General features: G+C 50.9%; 1 protein-coding gene and 1 long non-coding RNA gene across 3 annotated transcripts in view; one reads left to right on the top strand and one right to left on the bottom strand.

Moving 5' to 3' along the window:
- Positions 1-12,341, bottom strand: part of LOC132018431 (uncharacterized) — a 13,672-nt gene extending 1,331 nt beyond the window's left edge. Inside the window, exons 1-2 of the long non-coding RNA XR_009404538.1 lie at positions 12,278-12,341; positions 6,896-6,967 (exon numbers count right to left, since the gene is read on the bottom strand). This is a non-coding gene — a long non-coding RNA (uncharacterized LOC132018431). The remainder of the gene's footprint in view (positions 1-6,895; positions 6,968-12,277) is intronic.
- SYTL3 (synaptotagmin like 3) overlaps positions 1-26,284 on the top strand; it is a 79,317-nt gene that overhangs the window by 47,304 nt on the left and 5,729 nt on the right. For both annotated transcript variants that reach the window (XM_059401361.1, XM_059401360.1), the window contains 6 exons: positions 625-703; positions 4,274-4,398; positions 10,686-10,820; positions 18,592-18,770; positions 22,602-22,704; positions 26,077-26,247. In XM_059401361.1, coding sequence (XP_059257344.1) covers positions 625-703; positions 4,274-4,398; positions 10,686-10,820; positions 18,592-18,770; positions 22,602-22,704; positions 26,077-26,247 — 792 coding nt within the window. The remainder of the gene's footprint in view (positions 1-624; positions 704-4,273; positions 4,399-10,685; positions 10,821-18,591; positions 18,771-22,601; positions 22,705-26,076; positions 26,248-26,284) is intronic.

Consider the following 26,284-nt stretch of genomic DNA (forward strand, 5'->3'; position numbering starts at 1 on the left):
TTGGATGGATGGATGGATGGATGGATGGATGACTGCAGGGGTGTATGGCTGGAGGGCTGGATGGGGCAGATGGAAGGAGGCAGGGGAAGGGGAGGGGGAGGGATGGAGGGATAGGACTTGAAGGGGAAAGTGACCTCCTTTCTGTCACTTTTGCTTCCTTTTGCTTCTCTCTCCCGCTTCGCGGGGTGGACTCACTCCTTGGCTCCAGCCTGGTGCTCTGAGCCTGGTACCACCACTGGCCACTGTGTTATGTGCTGTGTTGGCCTCCTCTCTGCCTGGAGCTGGGGTGGGGTCATACAAGAGCTGGTTAAGGAAGCAGGAGTCCACCTGAGTACGGTCCGAGCCAGCGGAATGTCGGGCGTTATTCCCAGGAGGTAGTTGCCACCGTGTCAACACCCCTGCTGATGCCCTTTCCCGAAAGGCGGGTGTCAAACCTCAGAGGAAGGGGGTCCCTGACTCCGGAGAGGCTCGTGCCCTCCCCTCCGCAGACATGCACGCACACACACCTGCACGCACCCGTGCGCTCACACCTGCCGGCGTTGGGGGTTGGCAGCCTGGAGGCGGCTGGGCAGACACGAGTTCTCAGCTGTAACTCTCATTCTCTCTCCTCTGTCTCTGTTTTAGTTACAGGAACTTGGTCAGTTTAAAGGATTTAATAAATCCGTGGAAAATTTGTTTCTGTCTGTTACCACCCACATGAAAAGTAAGTGGACGCCCCTGCATGTGTTCTCCCCACCGTCGGCCGAAGGGACCTCTCTGTCTCCAGCTCCTGGGGAGATCCAACACCCCAGCCCTTCACCCCGCCACCCGCAGAGGCGGCCTCTGGTTTCCTGGGGGAAGAGGAGACACCCTTCAGCCCACTGGTCTGACTCAGTTTACCCCCACTGCTGCCCCGACCTGCCAGAGCTCAGCACGTGGCGGGAAGCAGCTGGCGTGGACCAGTATGGGCAGCCGCCCCAGCCTCTCCCAGGGCCCCACAAGGACAGTGGGGTGGGACGTCTCTGGGGAATGAGATCTGGGAGCTTTCCCGCCAGGCACGGCCCGGTGTCGGCCCTTTGCACGGAGCTGCTTGTCCATTCTTCTTTCCGTCTTGGTCAGTTTATCTCCCTCAATGGGCAACAATCATGTGATTCGCAGATGTGCGGAGCCCAGAACTCCCACTGCTTACAATCCTGCATCTTTCAGTGTCCCTCTGCTCAGATAGTCTCTTTCCTGTTGATCTTAAGCCGCAAACCGCATATAATAGCCCAGGCCCGTGAGGGTGTCCAGAGAGAGGGTCCCGTGGGGCAGCAGAGGGTTTCAGGGACCCAGTCCTTTTTACCACGCTTCTGTTGAGCTTCTGCCCACGCTGGTGGATGTGGATGGGCTCAGTGTTGTCCCTTGGCCTTGAGACAGTCTCATGACTTGATTTTAATTAGTTCTCCGTATTCCCCATGAGCCCTTCTGAGCTGCTTCGTGACAACTGAAACCAAAGCACCACTTTTCAGACAAGCAGAAAGGTGACCGTCCCCAGAGACGGTCTGTCCCCCTCGGCCTCAGGAGGACTGAGCAGCAGAATTGCATGCCGCCTGCTGGCTGATAGAGGTCGGAGGTTTGGAGTCACCCCTTAGTCTGCCTGGCTCTGGGACGACATCCGCACTCCGTGCGCGCCAGCCTTGAAGGCCGGTCGCTGCACTCAGCCGTGGGCTCGGCTCCTGCTGCCGCTCTTCCTGTCCGTACTTCTCCGCGTCGCTTTCTAGAAGCACAGCTTCTGCCTGAATCCACTCGGCTTACGAGAACCCCCTCCCACCGCTGTACTCTGGAATCCTGCCTCAGCATTAGCTGGGACCTGGTGATCCCTCAGCCAGGCACCCAGAGAGGCAGGACACGTGTTCCATCTTGTCCCGGGTCGCTCTTGGCCTCCGACACCTGCTGGGACCCACAGGGGGACGTTTGGAGGCTTCTGCGCCCATAGCCTCACCTGAGCCACGTCCTCATGTTCGACACTTGCCTGCTGAGCACCTCGAGTGCTGGGACGATGCGTCCATGCAAACCAGCAGACCCGAGGGGACAGCTGGGGCTAATCCCTGGGGGGCGGGGGCTTCGTAGGAGCAGAGCAGCATCTCTTCTCTGCCGTGGGACACAGATTGAAGCCCTTAACCTGGGCCCCCTCCCTGCTTGTTCAGGCTCTAGTGCTTCATGAGATGGAGACCTCAGCCCCGGGGCAGGGGCGAATGGGTCCCTGGGAGGGATGGTCTGCCGAGCGCCTCTCCCACATGCTCTGGCTGATTGGGGAAAGAGCACGGACCACACACCCTGCACCCCGTCTCTGCCTCAGGGCGCGCAGCTGGGTGGGGGTGACTCCTCTTTCTTCTGGTCCTGAGCTGTGGGGCACCTGTCCCTCTCGATCCGTCGTGCAGCTCTTTCTTACAGAAGTGCTGCGGAGGACAGCCTCTTTCCGGTGTCCCCTGGGGTCCGTGGGGGGATGGCTGGAGGGGCTTCCTGGCCTGAAGGGTTTGGGGAGCGGCCCCAGAGCAACGAGGTAAAGTGTTGCCCCAGGAAGCCAGTCCAGCTGGAAGAACGGAGCTGTCCCGGCCCTTTTAATTACGGCTGCGTTTCTAAGAGATGTCAGCCCCTGGCCCCCTTGGAAGGGAGGAGGAAGAAGAACGATGATTTTCACTTCAGGGCCCTTCTGTGCTTCTTGCTGTTTCTTTTCCTTTTCACCACGTAATGCCGATGCCCAGCCTGGTCTTTAGAATCCCCTGGGAGGCACGCCACCTGCCTGGTCTGTGACCGTAAGTGGAGCAGATGAAGGCACCAGCTTTGGGGCAGGGGGAGGACACCGTCCTTAAGGGGGGGCTTCACCTTCAGGGGCTCCCCCCCTTTGTAGTGGGGCTGGGGTCTGGTGGTGTGAGGAGCTCATGTTCACTGTCAGCTTTGAGGGCCCGGTGTGTGCTGGGACCCGCTAGCTTCCTGTGCAGAAGGATGCCCCACGGTCTCTGGATAGTAGACCCGAGGACAGTGTGGACAGCGCTGCTCTCAGACAGGAGAGCTCCCACACAGCCTGGGGGTCCTTGGGGTCAAGGGAGGGTCTCCTCTAGAGAAAAGAGATGCAGATGAGGCCCTAGCAGCATGTGCAGGAGACACCGGAGAAATAGTGTCTCGAGGAGTGGACCAGGAGACGGGGAGCTCTGGAGCTGGTCTGTCCCACACGCTAATGGCAGGTGGCTCCTGAGATGTGGCCTGCCCGGAAAAAGGGTAAAATACGCACTAGATCCCAGAAACTCAGTGCTAAAAATGTCATTAATTGGACAGCACAGGGAAAAAACAATTTTTTGAAAGAATCTTACATGGGGAAGGATGCTAACTAGTGGGATGATCTTTTCATAATGTTCACCAGAAACTAGGAAGTATTCTGCATCCATTACCCAATTAAAGTTGCATCAGTTTTCATATTGATTATATAGTTTAACAATATTTGGGGAATATCCTGTTCCATGAAACGTAGTGTTAAGATCAATCTTACCTGTTTCTTTTTAAAATGTGGCCATCAGACAATTAGAAATGGCATACGTGAGCCACCTTGTTATCTATGGGAGAGAGTGGCTCTAAAGATAGTTTCAAGGTCATGTTTGAGAGAGTCAAGGACCCGGTGGAGAAGGGAAGACATTTTTGGAGGACAAAGTCCTCTCTGAGGTGGTTCGCTCGCTTGTGTGTGTGGATTCCTTCTGTCTCATGTACTCACCTTTATTCCCAACTGCTGTTACGCTGCAAGACAAAGTTGTATTTCCAGGGTTTGCTTATTAAGACTATTGTAGGGGTATCCTGAATTTGCTTCCACCTGTCTTCAAAGGGTCCCAAAAGGTAGTATTTAGGTATAAGTCTTTGTAAGGAACCTCTAGGCTGGTTTGTTAGGCTGCCTTTTTCATGCTCACGGTCTGTGGTCCAGGCTGCAGAGTCGGAAGACCTCCCCCTCGCTCCCGCCCTCTCACTCGCAGCCCGAGGGAGGCTCTCAGCCCACAGCAGCGAGTGGTCACACAGTCACCTTTTGGGAAGCCAGCTCCTCTGTGCTGTGCATGGCTCGGTGGGGCCTGTGTCTGGCACGCCGTGTCTGGTGATGCTTCCTGAGGCCCCAGAGCCGGGGGTTGGGTGTGACATCCTCCCCACGCTGTAAGCCTTGCCTCGGGGGACTTTGGGGGCTCCTCGGGGTGTGGTGCAGGGACTCCCAGCGGAGGGCCCCGAGTCTGTCGAAGCTGTGTGCTCCCACCTGTCCTCCCTTGTATTTGTTTTCTAGAGCTTTCCAAGTCCCAGAATGACATGACCTCTGACAAGCAACTCCTGGCCACGGGTCCCAGGCAGTGTGCTAGCCGGACGGAGAGGAGGAGCCTGTCTGACACTGCCATCAACGTCACCACCAGGGTAGTCCCCAAGGCCACCGGGCCACCACCAGAGCCACTTCTAGCACATTTTCTCTGTTGATTTAGTTTCCTCTTATTTTATGGCACCGCATTAAGCAGTCTAGGAAAAAACCCATAATCATAAACCACTCTGTATTGGGAAGGCCAGGCCAAATGATGGTCAGATTTCAGGGTCGATTTGGAAGATAGTTGAGAGCAGGGAAAAGCTTCAGGCTAATCCCAAGCCCCTGGGGTGGCTCCGAGTCCGCTGGAACTCCCTGCCGGCTTCGAGGCCACCCCAAAGGCAAGGGACCCACCTGTGAGGCTGAGATGGGCCAGGTAATTCCTGGGGTCGAAGATCTTCATGGAGGGTCAAGAGGCCTTCCCACTTCCAACAACCTCCAGTTACAACCAGTCCCGGTCTCAGATAGAAACCCCTAGAAACAGAAACGCTGCGTCACCGCAGGCAATCACGAGGGACGCGCTTTCCAGGTGTTTAAACCACAAGCGAGCATGCGGCTCATAAAGGCTTTTAAGGACATGATTACTCTGGCTTTCCACCAGGATTAACCAAGTCTGAAGCAGATGCGCTGGTGCAGGAGAGAAAGCGTCTTTAGAATCAGAACACCTGGGCTCTGGTCCAGCTGAGGGGACCCAGCCAGGGCAGGTGCCACCATCTGGCTGTTGACAGGGTCAGTAGGACCGCTCTGGTTGCCCGGACGGGGCAGGGCCCCTTCTCTGCAGCTGCGGGCTCTGCTCCGGACATCCCCAGACAGCCTGCTTTAGGCAAGTGGACGAAACCAGCCCCACTCTCCTGCTGGAACCTCCACACGGCCTCAAGGTTACGATTCTGCCTCCATCTGTGACCCTTCACCCCGGGGCACGTCGCATGAACTCCCTGAGCCTCGACATGTTCTTGGCGAAATGAAGATGCTAATACTTGTTCATATTACTCGTTCTGTATCTGAATTGCCAGCTAAGCCTTCTAAACATGCTACCGAAATTGCGGGTCTTCCTTACTGTGTGCCAGACTCCACTCCAGGCTTTCCCTGGATCATCTCCTTTTATCCTCATGCTACCCCGTGAACCGCGTATTGTGTTTGGCCCCTGTTTCGCATTTAGGGAAACTGAGGCACAGAACAATGAAGTCACGTGGTTGGGGTTACTTCACCAGAAGGTAGTGGGTGGTTTGGTTTGGAAGCCGAACTCTGGAGCAGCTGTTCTCGAGTTCAGTGTGCGTGTGAGTCACTGGGGAACGTTGTTGACAGGCGGAGGCTGAGTCAGTAGGTTTGGGGCAGGTGTGAGATGCAGAGTCCTCGATGAGTTTCCGAGGAGCTGTTGGGCGAGCAGGTGATGTCGCTGGTGCCCCTGGGACCTCCCTAGATTTCGGAGAAGGCATCTCGAGCCTGGGAGATGTACTTGGAAGGCCTTTGAAACTCTGAAGTGCAAATGAGCGTTCGTGCCCGGGGGCTCCTCAGGGTCAGCACAGACACCATCCCCCCCCCCCCATCCCTGAGTCAGCACATGGAAGAGAGGTTAGCTGGTGTTCAGGGGATACTATGTTCCCGGCTGACGGCAGTGTTTGTCACATACTAGTCACGTTTAATTCTTACAAAGGTACTAAGATAGTTACTGTTACTCTCATGATAAAGATCTAGAGCCTAAGCTGTGGCTGGAGGGTAGGCAGTCTAGCCTAAAGCATGCATACATGTGTCTATAACCAGTAAGATGTGGAGCCAAGAGCAGAGTCCTGGTTTGCATGCTCCTAAATTCTATGCTCATAACCTCGTTCTAAGTAAGGAGTAGGACAAAGGATGAAGCCCCTCTGATCCGAGCCCTCGCTAAGGTTACCCGGCACCGTCGTTGGTTGTCCGATGGGACCCGGGAGCTTGAGGGGAGAAGCGAGGAAGGCCAGGGACGGCCAAGGCCAGAGCGCGCCTTCCTGCAGACACTCGCCGTGCGTGCCGGGTTCGCGGCCTTGCTCCGGGCAGGACCTGCGGTCTCCTATTTGCAAGCCTCCTCTCTCCTCACCTTACTCCAGGACATGACTGTTTCAGGGAGCAATTTAGCCGCATGTTTATAAAGTCCTTAGCAATCCTGGTCTTCTCTATAAATGCTAAATAATTACGGGGTTGAGATATAGAGTGCATCTTTAAATAGGACGTTTGTCAGACTGCAATTACACACGCCGTGGCTGGCGAGCTCAGGAAAGTCACGCTCACGGCTTCACCGGAGCACTTGGGAGCATTTTGCCAACTGCAAGTGCACGACGTGGTGCCCTTTGGGAGGAGCGGACATCGGTGCCCACTTTGCCGGGGGGGTATGCCGGGCGCAGTAAGAGGAGGTGACTTAAGACCGCATGGTGCCTCTGGGCTGGGAACTGAGAAAGCAGCTCCGGATGGCTTCTCTGAGCATTATGTGGGAGCAGCATATTCTGGAAATGCCCTGTAGGGACCCTCCCTGCAGCATCGGGGCGGGACTCTTTTGAGAGGTGACTTCTCTCACTGTCCTTCCCTTACCTGTCCCCGAGGGATTTTATGGCACATCTTATTAACGCGTGGTGGATGTACACGGGCCGTAAAGACACACACCTGTTAACAAGGAAGGAAACACAAGAAGACGTCGGGCGGGGCTATCTCAGAGGAGAGGGAACAAGGATGCAGGCGGGGAAGAAAACTTTCTTTCATTCTATGCCCCTTTATGTGAAGCTTTCCCACGTCCAGCCTGAAATCTGAAGACACCACCGGGGCGGGGCGGGGCGCTCCGGCATGCCTTCTCGCTCCCCGCCTGCGGCCCAACTCAAGGCTGAGCAGCCAGAGAAGGGAGGCGGCAGTGTTGGGTGCAGGGTTGAGAGCTGTGGGTCCCCCCAGGATGGTCCCGGGAGAGGCAGCCTCCCCTTCGGCTGGGATTCCTCAAGGCTCGGAGCATGTCCCTTTGGCCGAGCCCAGCCCCGGCGTTTTTCTGATAACGCAGGTGCGGTCTCAGCGTCTCTTGTTGAAGATCAGCGGGGAAGAGTCCCAGCCGCCTGGACGGTGGGCTTCCAGGGAGCCCCTAACGGGACGCAGTCCGTCCTAAAGTTACTGCCCTTCCAGCACAGAACAAGAAACGCATGAACTCTGCGCAGTCAGTCTCGTCGGCGCCATCAGTCTTCTCTGTAATCTGCCCCGAACTAGATATTGAAATACATTAAAAATCACAGGGGGGAAAAATGCGTCTCCTCAAGGTCGATAAGCTGCTCTTTGAATCTTGATGCCCTTTAATGGCAAGGAACGTGACCGTCATCCAGGTCCTTCTGAATTTATTGGGAAGTTAAACGTGACATTTCAGGCTGATTCCTTACTCAAAATAGGCATGTTCTTCAGAATAGTGGACTTTTCTAATAATTTCAAAATATGTATCTTCGTCCCTAAGCTTCATGAAAGGTTTTCCAAAATTCTAACATACTTAGAAGCACCATCATTGCTGGCTATGAATTGGACATGCCAACATGTGATCAGTATGATAAAGATAGATCTCTTTGTTCCTTTTCAGAACTTTCTGTCATCATTTTTTTATGATTTCAAAAGGATGGTACCTTACGGAAAATGGATTTAAGTGATTATTGAACAACGAAGTGTCACAAAGCTTTATGTTAATATTTAGCTCATTTTATTCTTTCTATCCTGGTCTGATGGTTGTCTTGTCTGCTGTTTCAAATGGCATCTTCCAGTCTCCAAGGCCATCCCCTGCTGCACTCAGGGTGGGGGCCTGGCGGTAGGAGAGCCCTCTGCCTCCTCCCACTTGGGGTTTCTCTGGATTGTTAGCCACCCTCTCCTCCTGCCTCAGAAATGGATGTTCCTTCCCAGGGTAGAGCCCTCCCAGGCACGGGTCCATCCTTCCCGCTCCCCTCTGGGACCTTCATCAGCTCGCTGCTTCTCCTGTCTCTGTTTCTCAACCTGCAAGTATGCCCTGATCTTCCCCACCTTAAAAAGCGAAAGCAGTATCTTTTGAAGGATCCCCTTCAAGCTGCTCTTCCATTTCTTTGTCACAGCCCACATCCACGAAAACAGCCTCTGCTCTTGCTATCACTGCACTTGTCCTGTTTACTCCTAGCTTCCATGCTGTCCACTCCCCATGTCAGTGCAACACTGTTCCCCGGGGCATCCCCAGGCACCCCTGATTGAAGAGCGAGGTGGCCAATTTGAACATCAGTCTTGTCATTGACTTTGTCTCCTTTGACACAGTTGACCAGAATTCCATTCTTCTCTTTAATTACAAAAATGATTTTATTGCTTTTATATATAATAAAACCCATGCCTACACACTAATGAGAGTTTAGAAAGCAGACGAGGAGGAGGTGGTGGAGGGGAAGAAAAAGCTAGCAGTGTTGACCCAGGGCAGTCACTTGGAATACACCACATGTCACTCGCTTTTCGAAAATGGCATCATGGGGCGCCTGAACGAGTCAGTCGGTTAAGCATCTGATTCTTGGTTTTGGCTCAGGTTGTGATCTCGGGGTCATAAGATTGAGTCCCACATCAGGCTCTGCACTCAGCAGAGAGTCTGCCTAAAGATCTCTCCCTCTGCCCCTCCTCCTGCTCTCTCTTTCTCAAATAAATACATAAATCTTTGTAAAAAAATGACATCACGCCACACCTCCACCTTTGTAATTTACTTTCTTAAGAATCCCTAGCATTATATTTTAATTCCTTCCATGTCAATGCATATATATCATCATTTTTTACAGAGACATTTTAGGGCTTATAATTCATGCCGCCAAACTGCCCTCCTCTGGGGTTGACTCAGTTTACCCCTAGAGGCAGAGTAGCCCGCTTTTCAGCACCCCTGCTGGCACTAAATGTTACACTTTCTATTTTAATATTTGCTAATTTGCTAGACAATTTTTAAAAACCCGCATTTCTTTAATTTTAGGCGAGTCTTTCCTCCTCGTCCAACATCCTTCATCCCTGAAATCTTCCCCTCGTATCTGCAAGTCTTCCAGCCCCCTGCCCCCTCCTCCCCTGGACCCGCTCTTTGGTGTTGCCAAGCTGCCTGGTCTCTGGACAATCTGACATGTCAGGGATCTGGCCTCCTGAGTCTCTGCGGCTTCTTGGGTCGCTAGCAGGTGCAGGAACATGCTCTGTGCTTGACCGTCACCATGGGGCCACCGCTCATGATGCCCCACCTTTGAGTGTCTCCCCACCCAGGCTTCAACCTCCCACTTAGGTCCTACTTGCCCCGGAAGATCATCTCAACACCCCCTTCTGCATCAGCTCTCCCTCTCCTCTTTCCCATGGACTGGGCTCGTGCCTCCATTTCAACGGTGTATTAATTTCCAACCAGCTAGGTGAGCTCCTCCAGGGGGAGGGCGGACAGTGCATCTTCTCCTCCTTCCCCTTCTCCTCTGAACCTGCTTTCTGGCCCGGGACTTAGAGCAGTGGGTCAAAGATGGTGTTGCTTAGCAAATGCCTGATGGAACCGAGCTGGTGCTCTGCGGATGGAGAGCATAAACCCTAAGAGCCATCTGGAACTAATCACATCGTTCACTTGTTTGCTAATATTCTCAGTCTTTCATTCCTGAAATCTACAACTATGCTGCAAATGTGATATTTCCAAGTTCCACTTCCAACCCAGCATCCAAACCTAGAGTCTAGATTCACAAACTTAATGTCTTCAGCCAGAAAGAGGTTTCCTACCTTGTGCCTTGTGCTTCTTGTGGAATGCTAAGACATTTCGAGGGAAGTTTCTAACCACAGCCACATGTGGTTCCTGAGCACTTGGAATGTGTCTAGGGCAACGGGGGAGCTTAATTTATTCATTCTATTTGCTTCTAATGAATGGGAATTTAAATTTAAAAAGCCACCGGCAGCTAGTGACCACCACATTGGAAAGCACAGCTGTGTACATTATAGAAGTACTGACTATTGAAGTATTTTGATAAAATTCAGGGACATATTCTGATTTTTCCCTTTTTTATAGGCACATTGGAGCTCAAACTGATAGGCTAAATATTGTATCTCATGTGATTTATTGCAAGGATCATTATCAAGGTCAAAATTTGGACTTCACCTCTTAAAGACTTACTAATCCGTAAGCCATCCACCCACCACTGTTCGTGACTGTCCCAGTGCTTGCTGGTGCCTGCCGGGCCCCCGCGGGGGTGTGCGATGCATTCATCCAAACAGAAATGTGCTCCTTGCTCAGCACCCAAGTTCACAGATGAGGGCCACTGGGCCACAGATGCAGGCCGAGCTTGCTGTAGTTCCCTCACTCGAACAAAGTCACACTGGGACGCGGACCCCATCATTAACTTTGTGTCTCCTCTTCCAGAAGGCGAGCGCGCCAGATATTCTTAAACCTCTCAACCAAGAGAGTCCCAAACGCCTTCCTAATCTTGTTCCGAAGCCCGAGAATCTCTCATCCAGGCCGACGCCCAGCGCTTTATTCTCTGGAGGCTTGAGACACGTGAGTCTCTGCTAATTCCCTGGACACGTGACCCGTGCCTGTTCGCGTGATGTTGGGGCGGGCTGGGGGGGGTAAGCCAGGGAGGAGGGAAGTGGTGCCCTGTGGGATGAACTGGAACAGGACAGCAGAACTTGGTGGTAATATTTTACCTACCTGTGAGCTGGGGAAACCTGGCTCTACTTTGATGGCTTTTCTTTTTTACCGACAGATAGTAATTTATAAAATAATGGTATCTTTGGGTGAGAAGTTTTTACTTTCAGTGACGTCCAATGTATGAGATATTTCTCTTGCAATTACTTTCGGGTCGTGTCGACCCACGAGTCATGAAGACATCCTCCGGTTTTCTTCTAGAAGCTTTATGAAGGTTTCATTTTTCCGCACGGTCTGTGCTCCGGCTCCGGATGTCGTGAGTGGTGTAGGCTGTCTCCTTTCCCTGCATGGATACTCAGTTATTTAAAAAAGAGACTTTCATTCCCCCCCCCCCCCAATTGACTTTGGTATCTTTGTTGCAAATCAAGTAACCGTGTAAGGAGGGGTCTTTTTCTGGATTCTCTGTTCTGTTCTGCGGACCTTGCCGTGTGTACTGGGGCGAGACCATGCCGTCCTGGGAACTGTAGGAAGCTGTGAAGTCAGGTAGCCTGGGTCCTCTCTCTGACTGTGCTCTTCTTTTTCAAAATATTTTAAAGACTGTCTCTGCTCAGAGGCAGGCCTTTTTGTCATTCGTCTGTTTATTTGAAAACATCGAAGGAATGCAGACTTCTTGCCCGAGACTGTGGCCTGTGGTGATGACAGGTCACCTCACTGTCATAGCTCTTTGACTTATTAAAGAATCTCAGACAATCACAAAGATTCTCCAGACGACAGAGTCCTCGTCAAGGAAATGAGGATCAGGCTTGTTCTTTTATCTCACTGGGCTGTTTCGAGAGTCCAAATGCATTTGCTGCCTGGTGGGTTAGAGCGGTGAGGAACTCAGCTTCTAGAAACCCTCTTCCTGGTTCGCATTCCAGCTCCTCTGGTGTGACCCAGAGCGAGCCCTTCGACCCCTCTGTGCATGGGGGCGACTGGGGTTTTACAGAAAATGGCATTCACTTTAGAAAATGATAGACTTCCCTTCCCCCAACTCCAGGCATATCTGGTGGAACATTAAAAAGTTGAGGAAGAAGCAGGCCAGACTGTGGGCTGAAGGACAGCGAAGGACGTCCTTGCCTCAGTCCCCTGAGTCCTGGCGCCCCCCCCCCCCCCGGTCCCTGAATGGGCCACTGCTCTGCGCCCACCCTCCTCACACTGTGGGGGCCCAGCAGCATCACTGGGCACCTTCCAGAAATGGGAATCTCTGGCCCCGCTCCAGACCTACTAGATTGGCCTCCTTGTCCGGGAAGCCTGCCCCCTGCCCTGCTCCCCAACCGCCCCCCCGCCCCCCCCCACCCCCGTCATCCTTCCTTCTCTCTGTTACTCACACTGTCCTCGCCTCCTTCCGCTGTGTCAGCGGTTGCCGGGTCGGGTGTTGTCTGGGGCAACTCCGGTGCCCGAGCTGCACCTGCCACAAAGGAGCAGGGCAGTCAAACCCGGCGGGACCACGGCATGGCTCCTGTGGACCTGCTGTCTGTCGAAAGCCCACTGTGTGCAAACCCCTGAGCCAGGTGCTTCCCCGCAGTCATCTGCACAACGATCTTGCCACGTGGATACTGTGAGCCCATTTCACAAACGGGGAAATCTGGTTCACAGATTTCCGCGCAGCTCTGACTCAACCCCTGGGAGCCGTGTGAGTCAAAGCCCGGGCTCTCTGGGCTGGCCCTGGATTTGGTAGCTCTCCAAGGGAGGGGGTTCCCTGGCCGCACTTGCCTGGGGCGGACCCACACCTAGGAAACCTCTCTGACGGGTGGGAAATGCTGTGGCGGTGAGAAGCCGGTGAGTGTGTTCCTCTCCCCCAGGCTCTGCTTCTTAGGGCGGTTCCCTTCAAATTCAACACGGTTCCCTTCTCCTGGTCTTCTGGGGTGTTCTGGTTTGTGCCCTTCAAGTTATCCTGGTGAGGCTGAGTTATTCCACGATGAGCCCTCTCCTGTTCCCTTTAGACTGAAGCAGTGTTTGAGGAACGAAACTCCCTCAAAGCAAATACTGATTATTGCTTCTAGCCCGAAGACGTTGCCTGTTCTTCGGACAGATGTGGACGTCCTCTAGGAAGCAGGGAGAGCTGGAAAAAGCTCACTAAATCTCTACTTACTACAAGAGGAGAAATACAAAGGGGCAATAAGTAGGGGAAACACCGAACCTCCCAGGTGGTTAAATCAGAGCAAAATGAAAGCCAAGTGCTGTTTCTGGGGTCATCTTGGCAAAGTTTAGAAGTGATGGGGTCAACGTGGGCAAGGTATGGAGCTGTGGGCATTCTCAGAAGCTGCTGGTGCATTTAATCAGAGGAATTAATGTAGCTATGAAAAATAACATTGAGGAATATTAACATAGAAAATACACCTTGGTAAATGAACATAGAAGGTTACCAAATAGTATTACAGTAGCACATATTTTTAAAAACAAAATGGCTATAGACCTTGTAAAACAAGCGGAGGGGTGCTACCAAAATTTGACCCCGAAATAATGGGGTTATGCTTTTCTCTTACAATTTTTCTGGGGGCTCATCTGTATTTTCTGTATTTTTTTCCATAAACATGTAATGTTTGGGGAGGAAAAAATAATTTGCTTTACCCCCCTGCAAAAAAGAAAAATCCAATCGTAGTGGAATTGGTGGTGTGAAGAAATACATTAATTTTTTAGACTTCCTACAGGAGAAAAGTTCCTACCAGAGTTCCTGTCTGGTTTTTAATTTTGTTTATACTTCTTTTAAAAAAAATCTGAAAAGGAATGCATCTATATCAGTGTTCTCATGCAGTTTACATTTTTCCGGCCAGAAGGTGTTGTTGTGGTTGGCAGGAGTGACCAGATGAAGTTGTAACTCCTGAGATAGAGAGGTTGGCAGAAGTTTGCGAGGGAGCAGATTAGTAATCAAAGAAGTAAAAAAAAAAAAAAAATCCAACTGCCCAGGTGTTTTCTTTAAACATGAATTTGAGACGTGGGATGTCATCATGGCGTTTCGGTCGCTTCTAAACAGGGACTGGCTCAGAATGTTCCCTCGGCCCATCCCACAGGTGTGTGTGGAAATCCTTCATTTTTCTATTAATATTTCTGAACTTGTCTGGCTCCACTGATTTTTTAAAAGAGCACTGTATTTAGTGATCTACCCGTATGAATGTGTTTTTGTTAACAACGATAAAAACGGATGACCGTATTCCGGCCTGTTCCTCCAGCGGAATACTGTTTGGGAGTGACAAGGAGTAAACGCCCACCACGGCTGACCACACTGATGAATTTAAAAAACAGAATATGTGCATGGGAGGAATTCTAATTACGTCAATTCCAAAATCAGGTGAAAATAACCAATATGTTGTTTGGGGGGATATATACATATGTACTAAAACTATAAAATACAACGAGAGTGAATAACAGGAAACTTTGAAGCCGCATTCACTCGGGGACAAGAATGAGGGGATGCGACAGGGGTGGGGCCCCAGGGCACTTCTGAGGTCCCACTTATGTTCTTTTACTCCAGCTGAGTGGTGGGCACGTGGATGTTCCTTCTAGAATTACTATTTAGCCGTATCCATGAGATGTACTTTTAATATATGTATCACAGTAAAAAAGGAAAAAAAGGAGAAAAACAAAGGAAACGAGTTGCTCAGCTCACAAAGGGTGGCCACACTGTCTGGCGTTTTCCAAATGGTAATGAATGTCCTATACTTACTATGCATGAGGATGGTTCTAAGTCTCCACGTGCATTAACTAACTGAGCCTTATCCCAATCCTGTGAAATAGATCCCCATTTTACAGATGAGGAAACTGAGTCAACGGTGGGTAAGAATACTGCTCAAGACTACACAGCCACTAAGTGTTGGGACCCAGAGCAGAATGAAAGCCTGTCTGGCTCCGTGGCCGCCATTCTGACCACTCTAGAGTAACGCACTCAGTGTGCTCTTGGCGATCAGATGTTTTTGTTTTATTTTGTTTTGTTTGTTTGTTTTGTTTTTTTTAAGAATTCAGTTGGCTGTTGAACAATGTGAAGATGTGCAGGTCAGGGGCACTGACCCCTTGTGCCATCAAAAATTCGTGCATAACGTCCAACTCCCCCAAAACTTAACTCCTAGCTTGCTACTGATTGGAAGCTTTACTGATAACCTTTACAGTCAGTTATCACGTATTTTGAATGTTATATGTATAATGTACTATGGTCTTACATTAAAGCAAGTTAGAGAAAATAAAATGTTAAGAAAATCATAAGGAAGAGAAAACACATCTACAGCACTGTACTGTGCTCACTGGAAAATTCTGTATAGTCAAACCCATGCTGTTCAAAGGTCAACTGTAGTAGTGGTTTCCGCTGACCCCCCGCTTCCTGCCTTTGCGAAAGGGAAGGCATGGAGGCTGGCTTGTGGTTACAGTAGCTAACTGGTGTCCTTCAGAGAAAGTCACCAAACGCTCCTGCCTTAGCTAGTTCTCTTTTGCTTTTGCTCAGATCTACTTTCTTCCAAACCCCAGCAGCACCAATGGCTCGAATGAAAAAAGGCCGAATTCTTAGTGGCGTTTCTGGGCCCGCCCTGCTGGCTTGCCTCCAGGCGCTGCTCAAAGTTGCAACTTGCTCCAAGATCCTGTTCTGGCTACAAAGAAAATAGAACCAGAAAACCTTCCCAAGGCAACAGTGATAGAGACGTGGATTATCTCAGGAATGTGGTTGACCAAAGGGTGTGCTCTGCTGTCCCTTCATTATCTGAGGCTGTCCTTTCCCTGGCCTAGCGGGCACAGACTCTACTGTAAGCTGATGGCCTGGGGCGTTGCGCACCTCCGTCCTCTTCCAGTTCTACTTCTGATTCCTGTGCAGCTTCTGGGTGGGTCCTAACCTGCTTTGAGCTCCGCTAATGGATTTATGAGATGAAGGATGAGTAATTCTAATGCTTTCTGGATTCCTTATAATTGTGGTCGCCAAGCTGGATGAACCAGGGGCACCTTCCCCGCACCCCACAGGAGGGCGACCTTGTGGCCAGTGGGAGCGTGCGGGGATGAGGTCCGCCACATCTTGTCGTCCGAAGGGCGGGCGGTCCCGGGCCTGCTGCGTTTCTCCGGCTAGCCTGAGTTTCCTGCTCTCAGAACACCCATTTCACACCTTCTCCAGTTCATTCAAAACTCGTTCAGGTCTTCTATCCTGCTCTTTCTCATTTTCAACAAAAAAAAAAATCCCTTTTTACTTTTCAAAAAAAAAAAAAAAAAAAAAAGGGAATCTGCTCAGAACTGTCTAATCTTCCCGATACCAAAATGAACCTCACTGGGTCTGTACCCAGCCTACCCGTCTTTCCCTCCTGAACAGAAGCAGCCCGTCCCCCGAGCGACCCCCGAGTGGCCCCCCAGCGCCCACCCTCTCCTGCCCTTACTTGTTTCCTCCATGAAAGATAGCATAGCTTTCCTTTCTCTGCCTTTATGTTTCTTCATCTTTGTCTTGATTTGCAGCAATTTTATTATGTGCCCACCTGTAGTTTTATTTAAAAATAAATACATTTATTTCCCTCTGGAATCCACAGTTAAATGCCTTAAGAAAGTTCTAGAAGATTAGGACGACCACCCGAGTGAGTCCTCTCCCTTGAGTTCTGTGGCTCCTTCAGGCATAAGACTGCATGCCCCTTCATGCCATAATATTTACACAGAGCACTCCAGAATCAAAGTACTTCAAGTGCTTTCCCTATTCCCTTCATAAATATTTACTGAGGATCTACCATGAGCCAGGCACTGAGCTGGGTGCTGGAGATACAGTGAGGGCAGGAACGTGCAGCTCGGAGAGGTGGGTGTGACCCTCCTTCAGAGAGAATGTTCTTTTGCTTCCAGCCGACAGCTAGAGTGAAGGTAAACAGTCTCTACCCATCTGATGTTGAGCTCCTTCAAAGCAGGCTGTCAGGCTTTGTGAGGACCCCCCCATTTCCCGCGGACTCTCACTCCTGGGAAGGAAGCTGGGTGTGTGTGTTGGGGGGGGGGTCCCCACTGAAAGTCTGGAGGCCACCAAGCCCCTCCTCTCTGTGGTGGGCTTCTCTAGGAAGAATAAATTTGGAAAGTGTTCTCAGCTGCTCATTGAGAACTTCCAAATCAGCAAATCCCTTGAAAGGGAAAAGAAGCCTCTAGTGCGTCTCCCACTTTGGTGCCTTTCCGCGTTCTCTGTGAACTTGGCTGCTGAAGCCGTGTGTGCCTTCAGGGCTCCAGACAGCAGTTGTCCCCCAGCCCTTGGCTTCTGGGCCCCACGGTTGCTGCGTTTAGCTTGACTCCTCTGTCCTCCAGATCGGTCTGCTTGCAGAGGGGCAAATGCCTCAGAGGGAGACACAGCTCAGAGCATCAGGCTCATGGACTGTGCTCCTCCTCTCTCTAGTAGCTTCTACCCTTTGTCCTGGCTGTCCTAAGCTGACATGGCCCAAAGTGAGGTCCTGGGACGAATGCCATTTTAATTATTGGAACTTTTGAGCCCCTGCATTCCTGGCCCTGTTCCGCTCACAAGCAACGCACGCCTTCTGCCAGGCATCCTTACCCTTCCTCTTTCTCTCTTGTGCACCTCGCTGAGTCCGCGGTCTTCCCGCACCTGCCCTCTGTGCGTGTGAAATGTAAAGGTTGTTTTCCACGCGAACAGCCGTGTGGGTGTTGGCAGATGTGTTTCAGAGCCCGTGACTGGGTGCGGTGAAGGTGGTTGTGTGCTTGACATTGGTTAACCCAGCCCTTGGCTTCTGAGCCCCGGGGCTGCTGTTGGTTCCTTCTGATAACCTGTTGGCTTGGTTTGGTTTGGGTTTTGCTCGCTCTGTAGTGAGAGGAAAAGCCCCAGACTTTCTTCTTCATTTCCTCCCAGGATGTTTTGCGGCGTGGAGCATCTCGCTGCGAATTAGCAGTGGAAATCATTCAGGCTTCCCTCTTTTCAGAGAGTCAGCACAGAGATTTTTGCCTGGGAACGTGGCAGATATTAAGCAAGTTTAACAGTGCGACAGCAGCTGGCGTGTATTTTTAAGCACAGGCTTTCCTCACTTCTTATCCTCATCACCTGAGCTCACCGCACCCTAATTGTGGTGGCCGTTCTGTTTTTCATTTAATCACATTAAGTTTCATTTCATTAATTTCATTTCATTACATAAAAATGTAAACAGAATTTATTGTCTTTGACTACATACTTTACACATTGTATTCCACTCACTTCTCACCGTGACCCCATGAGACTAGTATTGATTTTTTTTTCCATGTGGACTTGGACACAGCTACTGGGTAGCCGGCCCCAGGTCGGAATCCAGCTGTATCTGACTCCAGTCGTGGGACTTAGCACCCCTACTCCGCGGCTTTCCGGCTTTCCGCAAGGCTCTTCCTGCCACCGGTATTATCTGCCCTTCTGAGACTTATCTCTGCAGAATTGCGCAGGAGATAATCCACTTCAGCCCAACTGATTTGTATTAAAGAATGAGATTGTGTAACCTTTATTGCTCAGCAAGCAACGTATCTGGGCAAGATCGACTTTCCGAGGATTTCCCATCTCCTTCGGACAGACTGTGTGGCAACTTATTTTGGCAAAGTACAAGCTGGTGTATTATTAACTTACTATGAGTCAGGATGCATGTTTTGTGTGAATTTTGATTAATTTGATCTCTCAAAACCAGAACTGCAACAATAGACTAACTGGGAAGTAATTTATTATATCTGTCCTTCTTGATTTCAGGCAAGTCTAACTAGCATTAACAGCGCTTGCACAGAGATGGGCAATTTTGACAATGCTAGTGTCACTGGAGAAATAGAGTTTGCGGTTCGCTATTGCTTCAAAACCTGTTCTTTAGAAATATGCATCAAGGCTTGTAAGAATCTTGCCTATGGAGAGGAAAAGAAGAAAAAGTGCAATCCGTAAGTTTCTTTTTCCTGAGTTTTGGATTTAGAGGGTAGGCACGTTGGATCTAAAGTTTATTTGGAAGAGCAGAAGACAATTGTTTAAAAGAGCAGAACTATAAAAAGACGAATTGAGAATGATTTTTAGAGCTGTAGTAGTTCAAACAGTGGCTTATTGATGCAAGGATAGGTAAGTAGGTCAGTCGAGTGGAATCAGAAGTCCAGATACAGAACTTGGCTTGCTTGGGAACTTCTAGGATCAAGGGACTATTAGATGTCAGTGTGGAAAAGATGAACTTCAATGAATGGTGTTGGGAAACTTGACTTCCCACAGAGGAAGAGTCAAACCAAAAACCTGTGTCACACAATCCATAAACAGATTACAAGGTTTTTCCAGCTGATGTGAAATAATATTTCCCCACTTGAACATGCATTTCCCTGGTTGCGAACAGAGATGAGCAGCTTTTCATACATGCACACGTCAGACACGTAGGGTTCCTTTCTGTGAACGTCCCACTTGTATCTTTTGGCATTTTTCTCTTCAGTTGTTTGCCATTTTAATATTTATTTACAGGAATGTGGGGGTTTTTAAACCCTTTTTGAATATAGCTCTTCATTGATTGTATTTTATATATATACTAGTTGTTCCTTGTTTTCTAACATTGTTTATGCTGGCTTTTCTTGAAGAGAATGTGAGATCAAATTTGTCAGTCTTTTCCTTTAAAATGTATTTTGAGTCTGTAGAAGGATTCTACCTGAAGGTTATAAATATATTTTTCTCTATTTTTATCTATTAGAATTTTTTCCCCTTAGACCCCTTCCCCTTAGAACTGGAATTGATTTTCTGTGGCCTTTCTTTTTTCTCACATGGAAAACTTTGAGCACAATGTTTTAATTACCAGCTTGGGAAAGAGGACGGGAAAGAAAGCCAAACTCTTCTCGGCTCTGAAAACATCAGTAGCTCCTCAGGGCAAGACGGATGAAGTACATTGTTGTATGTGGCATTTATGGGTCTCCAAAACAGTGTCCCTCTTGTCCTTCTGGTTTTTTAACTTCTATTAGTCCCCCCAACTTATACCTTTGGCTCAGGAAAATTGGAATAGTCGTAGTTTCAAAGCTATCCCCTGACTTTTTCCCAGATCGAGGCTTTCCTCATGTTTGGGTTGTAACTGCCTTCCCTATGCCATGCCCACAAGTAGCAACCATAATCCTGTGCCTTCTTCAGACTCCCGTCCAGTCCCGTCAGAGACCTTTATTCTGCCCATGGCTCTTCACGCAAGCCGAGCCTCTCTTGTAATTCTCAAAAGGACTGTAGTGAGGTGGTTGAGAGTTCAGACACTGAACCCTGGTCCACCATTTATGTGGGTTGACCCTGGACAAGTCATGCAACCTCTCCATACCTCACTGTGACACAGGGAAAATAGTAGCCCCACCTTCAAGGGATTGTTGCGGCGTTTTTTAGAATTTGCCCATATTAAACTTTCAGAATGTTGTCTGGAACATAACAAACATTCGACACACAGTAAGCAAGTGAGGCACAGAGTACACAGAGAAGTAGACCTAAAACTCCGCACGGGAACCCGCTTGAGGCTTTGGCCAAATACTCAGGGCTCATACACAGGACAAGATTTCATGAGGCCTGTCACAGGACGGTTACTGGGGGTGGTGAGCCACCGGCGTGGCCCAATGCTGGGGAAGGTGGGAGCTCTGACCAGCGGGAGTGGAGACTGCTGAACGCCCAGGGCATTATGGGAGGCAGCTGAAGGGTTTCTCTAGCCCCAGAGCAGGGACTACTCCAACTCTCCCCACCTCAACAAAATCAAGCCACGATAGGGTCAAACTGAGTGGCCCATCGGTGAAATGTTCACTGGAATAATACTCAGTACTTTTTAAAAGAAGAACAGCCCAGAGAGGATTCTGGGAGGGTGACAGGATGGGAAGCCCCAGGAAGTGGTCTCCCCTTGTAAGACAGTGACTGCACTGGTAGAAGCTGTCTCGCGAAACCGCTTCGGAGCTGCCGTCTCTTGGAGGATTGCAACTTCCAGCGGACGCTTGGCCGGTTCACTGGGGTTAATTTCAGTCAATATCCGCTCTTACCCCAGGCGGCAGGGAGCTGTGCCAGTGTTCCCGGAGCCACTTACGCACAGCATGCCGGGGTCAGTGTGGGAAAAAAAAAAAAGGATTTTGTCCTTCAGATATGAGGGTTGTGTGCTCTGGCAGCAGACCGCAGCTTCTGATCACAGAGGAGCAGACCCAGAGGCAGGCAGCCGCTGTGGCATCTCCTCCAGCTGTTGGGCTCCCCTTCCCATCTGGGGTCCTCAGGAGGACTCGCAGCAGATTTCTCCGCAGATCCTTTAGAGGCGAGGAGGCAGTTAGTAGATAGAGTCACAGGGCTAAGTGGGGGCGGGGACCCTGTCAACCAAGAATCCTATATCTGGCACAGCTGTTCTTCAAACGTGGGGGAGAAACTAAGACATAAACAAAAGCTCAGAGTCTTTGTCCTGCAAGAAATAATGCTCAAGGGCACCCCCCCTGCAAGGTGGAATGGGAGGTCAGACAGCAAGTCAAGGGCAAGTGTGGAAAGAAAGACCACAGGAAAAGCAAAGACACGGGCAGTGATAAAAGCTAGTACCGTTTAACAGTGCTGTGTACTTGCATCTTACATATTTTTAAAAATTATTTGTCTCTAATTACTGCTGTAACTTTGATCTGTAACTCCACACTTTGTCTTTGACCTGACTTAAGAGACTAACGCACTTAAAAGAAGGGTTAGTCTGTGATGTTGGCTACCCAGGGTAGGAAGGCGTCGTTTCGCAACCTCATCAATGCGAGGTAAGGCTGGCACCAGGAAGGAGCAGAGTTGTTGTTTGCTATTGACCTTAAGATGGTAAAAATTCAAAGTAGAGCCTTATAACTCTAGGATAGGAGATGTAATCCCCTTGGTGAGCACAAAGAAAACAGCTACAGAACATATACAAAAAGAAATGAGAATGGAATCTAAACATTTTATCATAAAATTCAGCTAAATGCAAAAATATGGGGGCACCTGGGCAGCTCGGTTGGTTACACTGGTTAAGCTGACTCGTGGTTTTGGCTCCAGTCATGATCTCGGGGTTGTGAGATGGAGCCCTGCCTCCAGCTCCACACTCCATGGGGAAATCGGCTTGAGTCGCACTCCGTCTGCCCCTCGCCCCACTCACATACTTTCTCTGTCTCCCTCTCTAAAATAAATCTTTAAAAAGTAAATAAACAGAGAAGAATGACTATAGTACTGCAGTACATGGGAGACCCTGAGCTAGAAGGGACGCAGAAACAAGTAGCCACGGACAGAAGGAAGTCCCTCCTGATCAGGAGTCACTTTCAAGGTGAATAACGTGGGTTCTCCAGTCGAGAGGCAGAGGTTGTCAGAACGGACAGAAGCACAGGATCCAGCTGTTCCCGGAACCGGTAGTCCTTGCCATCGCTGAAGCTGTGAGCCAGGAAGGGCAGCGTTGGGACCTCCCTGGAGGGGTCAGTCTAGAACAGGATTTCAGGGGACGGGGAGAACGCAGGTGAGTAATGAGCGATGTAGATTCGAGGGGGAGGGCAGGAGGAAAGCAAGGGAGCGTTACACCTCCAGGAATGTTCCAGAGGATTCTGGCCAAAGACTGAGTAAGCCAGAAGGTGTGTACCCAATGCTAGCCTTGTTCCCCACCAAGCCCTTTTGTCAACCCCCAGTGCCATGGGAAGAAGGGTAAAGAGAATGCTGAGGTCTGATCCTTCTCCTCCTGAACCCTTTGTCCCCCGGCCCACACCCTCCCTAACCCCTCACTGAGCTATCACCTTGACCTGTCTGTGTCTGACCACTAGGTACGTCAAGACCTATCTGCTGCCTGACAGATCCTCCCAGGGAAAGCGCAAGACTGGAGTCCAGAAGAACACGGTGGACCCAACCTTCCAGGAGACCTTGAAGGTACTGGCTGGACAAACAGATATTCATGTGCAAAGTCTGCCCGTCCCAGGCTGGGCACCCGGGGCCGGAGTCCAGCGGAGTGTTCCTCTAAACTCTTGAGTCAGTTAAATATAAGCACAGACACTTATATGTTTCTGTAGGGCTCTGTCAATCAGTGGCAATTTGGTAGAAAATAAATTTCAGCCTTTGTACAGGAAAAGTGCCGAGTCTGGCGGGCTTGAGAATGGCCCTTGATTAATGATTACTGAGAAAGGGGTGAGGAAGAGCCTGGCCGCCTCTCAGTCTCTAAAATCCGTTTGTCCTGTTGAATTTTTATGACTCTCAGAGAGGTGCTCTCAAGCAGGCTCCCCTGTCGACTACCGAGTTACTATCTTCACGAAAGTGCTTCTTTCTTCTAATAATCGGGCAGCCCTAGGTTGCTTCTTCTTTTATGAAAAATAAATAGTCCACTTATGAAAAACATTTTATAGAGGAATTGTCTGGGTTTTCACTTTCTTTGGTGCTAAGAAATAGGGTTTGGGTTGTGGGGCAGAGGTAGGTGTGGAAGAACCATCCAGATGCTCAGGGGCATACCCGGTCAGGGCTGCGCAGCCCAGCAACCCCATGTGTCAAGACTGCACAAGGAGAGGGCTTGGTTTGCCTTCCTTGGCAAGTAGGGGCATTCCTGAACCCCCAGCGGGGGACTGTCTGGCCAGCTGGCGGGAGTCCCATTTGTTAAATAATAAAAGCCATTGTTTTCTGTGTCCCTCCCTGCTGTGGCCAAGTGCTTTCTGTGCCCGCTGAGCTAAGTATAGGAATCCTCGGTTACCAACAGGGAAACTGAGGCTTAGAGAGTATTTTTAAGTACGGCTCTAGCTCGTGATGGACTGGGAGACCTTCACAAGATTTATGGTCCTGGGACTCCCCCCAAGGATTTTTTAAAAAGACTGTGATTCAACAGACGTGGGCAGGGCCGAAGAGATCACCGTCTGAGAACCCGCGGGAAGCAAGTCAGTAGACACTGGTCTTCCTGTGGTTTTACTCACGAATCTGCTGAGTTTTGAAAAGCTGTGTGCCCCCTCCCACATTTTAAGTTCATATCCAGAATCACTCATTGTACATTTAATGAAGGTGTTTTGTACTCAACAGGGAAACAAATAGTTCACATTTATGAAATGAGTTGAAGTTGAGGATTGAGTGTGAATCTTAGATATTATATGGTTTGATTTTTAAGGTTTTTTTTTTTTTTTTAATGTTTATAGTTTTTACTACCTGATTTAAAATGCAGGCAGAATCTAAAAGACATCTCCTAAAATTTTTATCCATCGGTTTTTATCCAGTACATCGTGGATAGTTCAGTCGTCCCGGAGAACTTTCTAGATACACTGAAGAGAGTCCACGTCCCTCATCTAGTCTAAAATCTAGAAACGGATCCTCCGGGTTTTCTAGGGGGAGTGCCATGGGAAGCCTCCCGCACCCCTGGGGAGCTGGCACCCCCGTGAAGACCACCACAGGGGGCCTGGGAAGGGTGAGATGTGACACCAGAGCTGGTGTCTGTGTTTGTAGGGCTGGGAGCTTAGGAGAGGTGGTGGCAACCCCACAGCCTGCTGGGATCGCGATGGGGAAATGGTTTAAACAAAGGATGTTTAAACAAAGGGATTCAGTCAGCCAGAAGAAGTCCTGTTGTCAGAGGGGGGCCACTCGCGTGCAAGGACCCCTGAGAGACACACCTGCCCTTCTGAGGGAGCGGAGGACAGGGCTGCGCCCAGCACAGGTGGACGCAGAGGATGCGGGGGCCCCAGGAGGGTGGGCATGGGGGATGGGCAGCGACCCTCCCTGGAACAGTGCGTTCTCAGGGGAGCAGGTGCAGCGCCCGAGTCGGTGGCCTGAGCAGCTGACTGGCCGTGCGGCCGTGAAGGGAGCAACTGGGTAACTCGGAGTTTAAAGACAGACGGAGAGAGGAATGCAGGGCAGAGTCAGACAGGGACCCTGACTGAGAGGGTGGTGTGCGACCCTTGATCTCAGGGTTGTGAGTTCAAGTCCCACATTGGGTATAGAGATTACTAAAAAAAATAAAATCTTTAAAAAGAAAAAATAGATTAAAAAAAAAAAAAAAGCAGTGGGCCATGGACTTGAGGGAAACGGACTGCAGATCAGCCTAAGGCGGTAGAGGGATGTGGCTTCGGCCCACAATGGGCGCAGATAACCCAGAGGGAAGAAAAGGAGGAGCAAGTGGGCAAGGCAGCCTGGCCAGGGGGGGGGGGGTTCGCCGGCCTGTGTGTTGGGGGAGGTCCGGGCAGACCCGGCTGCCGGCTGTCGCTGGCTGGGAGACGGAGGGAACCTCTCCACACGCCTGTGGAAAGCCACTGGGGGCATCAGAGGAGTCTCAGGCAACCGGTGTGGCTGCTCTCGGGGTGGGGGTGGGGGGGCGAGGGTCCCGCCTTACAGCGTGACAGGCGGCCCCGGGAGGAACCAGGATGCTAACCCCAGCAGAGAGCTTCGGACCCGAGCCGGGGTGTTTCCCCGGGAGACTGGTGATTGCTGACGCTGACCTCCGGACGCTCCTGGAGGCGAAGGAGCGATGTAACCGAAAGCCTGGTAGGAAACAAGCTTTCAGTAAAGTGGAACCTTTTTTTCGTTATTGAGAAAATCCGAAGGATAGACTTGGAACACGCTCACAGAGGCTGAGTGGAGGCAGCAGCTCTTGGGAAGCTGGGCTGTGCCCCTGGCCTTCGGGAAGGGCACGGGCACTCTCCCCCAGCCAGGGCCTTGACCTCTAGTCCCTGTGGGAGCAGAGACCCACCCTCGGCTGGAGCCGGGAACTTCCTTGTCCTCTGACTGCGCTGAGACTCCTCTGCGGGGGGACAGTGAAGAAACAGCTCTGGGGGACCCTGAGTGCCTGCGCGGGCCTGCCTGCCCTCCATGCGTTGTCTGTCTAGGCAAATGCCCATGCTAAAAACTCAGGCTTTACATTAAAAAACCAAAACCAAAACCAAAACCCTAGTTTTCAGTATTTCTGGACAGCCCAGGCCAGGCACGTTCAGATCCTGAGCTGGGACAGAGCTTGGCTTCGGTTGGAGGAGAGGCTTCCTCCTTGCCTAGGGGGCAGGTCTGGACTGTGGGAAGGGACCCTGCTGGTGCCCAGCCCTTCCCCCAGGTGGAGCACGGCCACAGGGCTGGTGGAGGAGGTGGTTCTGTGACTGAGAAAGCAGAGACCACCCCCCAACACCGCTCCAAGCTGCACAGCCCACCCTGACCTCACCGAGATGCTGGCTCCAGCCAGCAGGAAGAAGGCCCCTGTGTGTCCCAGGGGGCTGCGGGTCCCGGGGGAGCTGCGGGCCTGGGGGCTGGGGGCCGAGAACCAGACTGACCGCTTCTCTTCTGCCTCTGCAGTACCAGGTGGAGCCCTGGCAGCTGGGGACCCGGAGGCTGCAGGTCTCTGTGTGGCACTTGGGCACGCTCGCCCGGAGGGTGTTTCTTGGAGAGGTGACCATCCCTCTGGCCACATGGGACTTCAAAGACAGCGCAACACAGTGCTTCTGCTGGTATCCACTGAGGGCCAAGGTGCGGTGTGGTTTGATAGTGAGCCACCCCCCCACCC

This window comes from Mustela nigripes, chromosome 5 (genome assembly GCF_022355385.1).
Source record: "Mustela nigripes isolate SB6536 chromosome 5, MUSNIG.SB6536, whole genome shotgun sequence".
In the NCBI taxonomy this organism is placed as follows: domain Eukaryota; kingdom Metazoa; phylum Chordata; class Mammalia; order Carnivora; family Mustelidae; genus Mustela; species Mustela nigripes.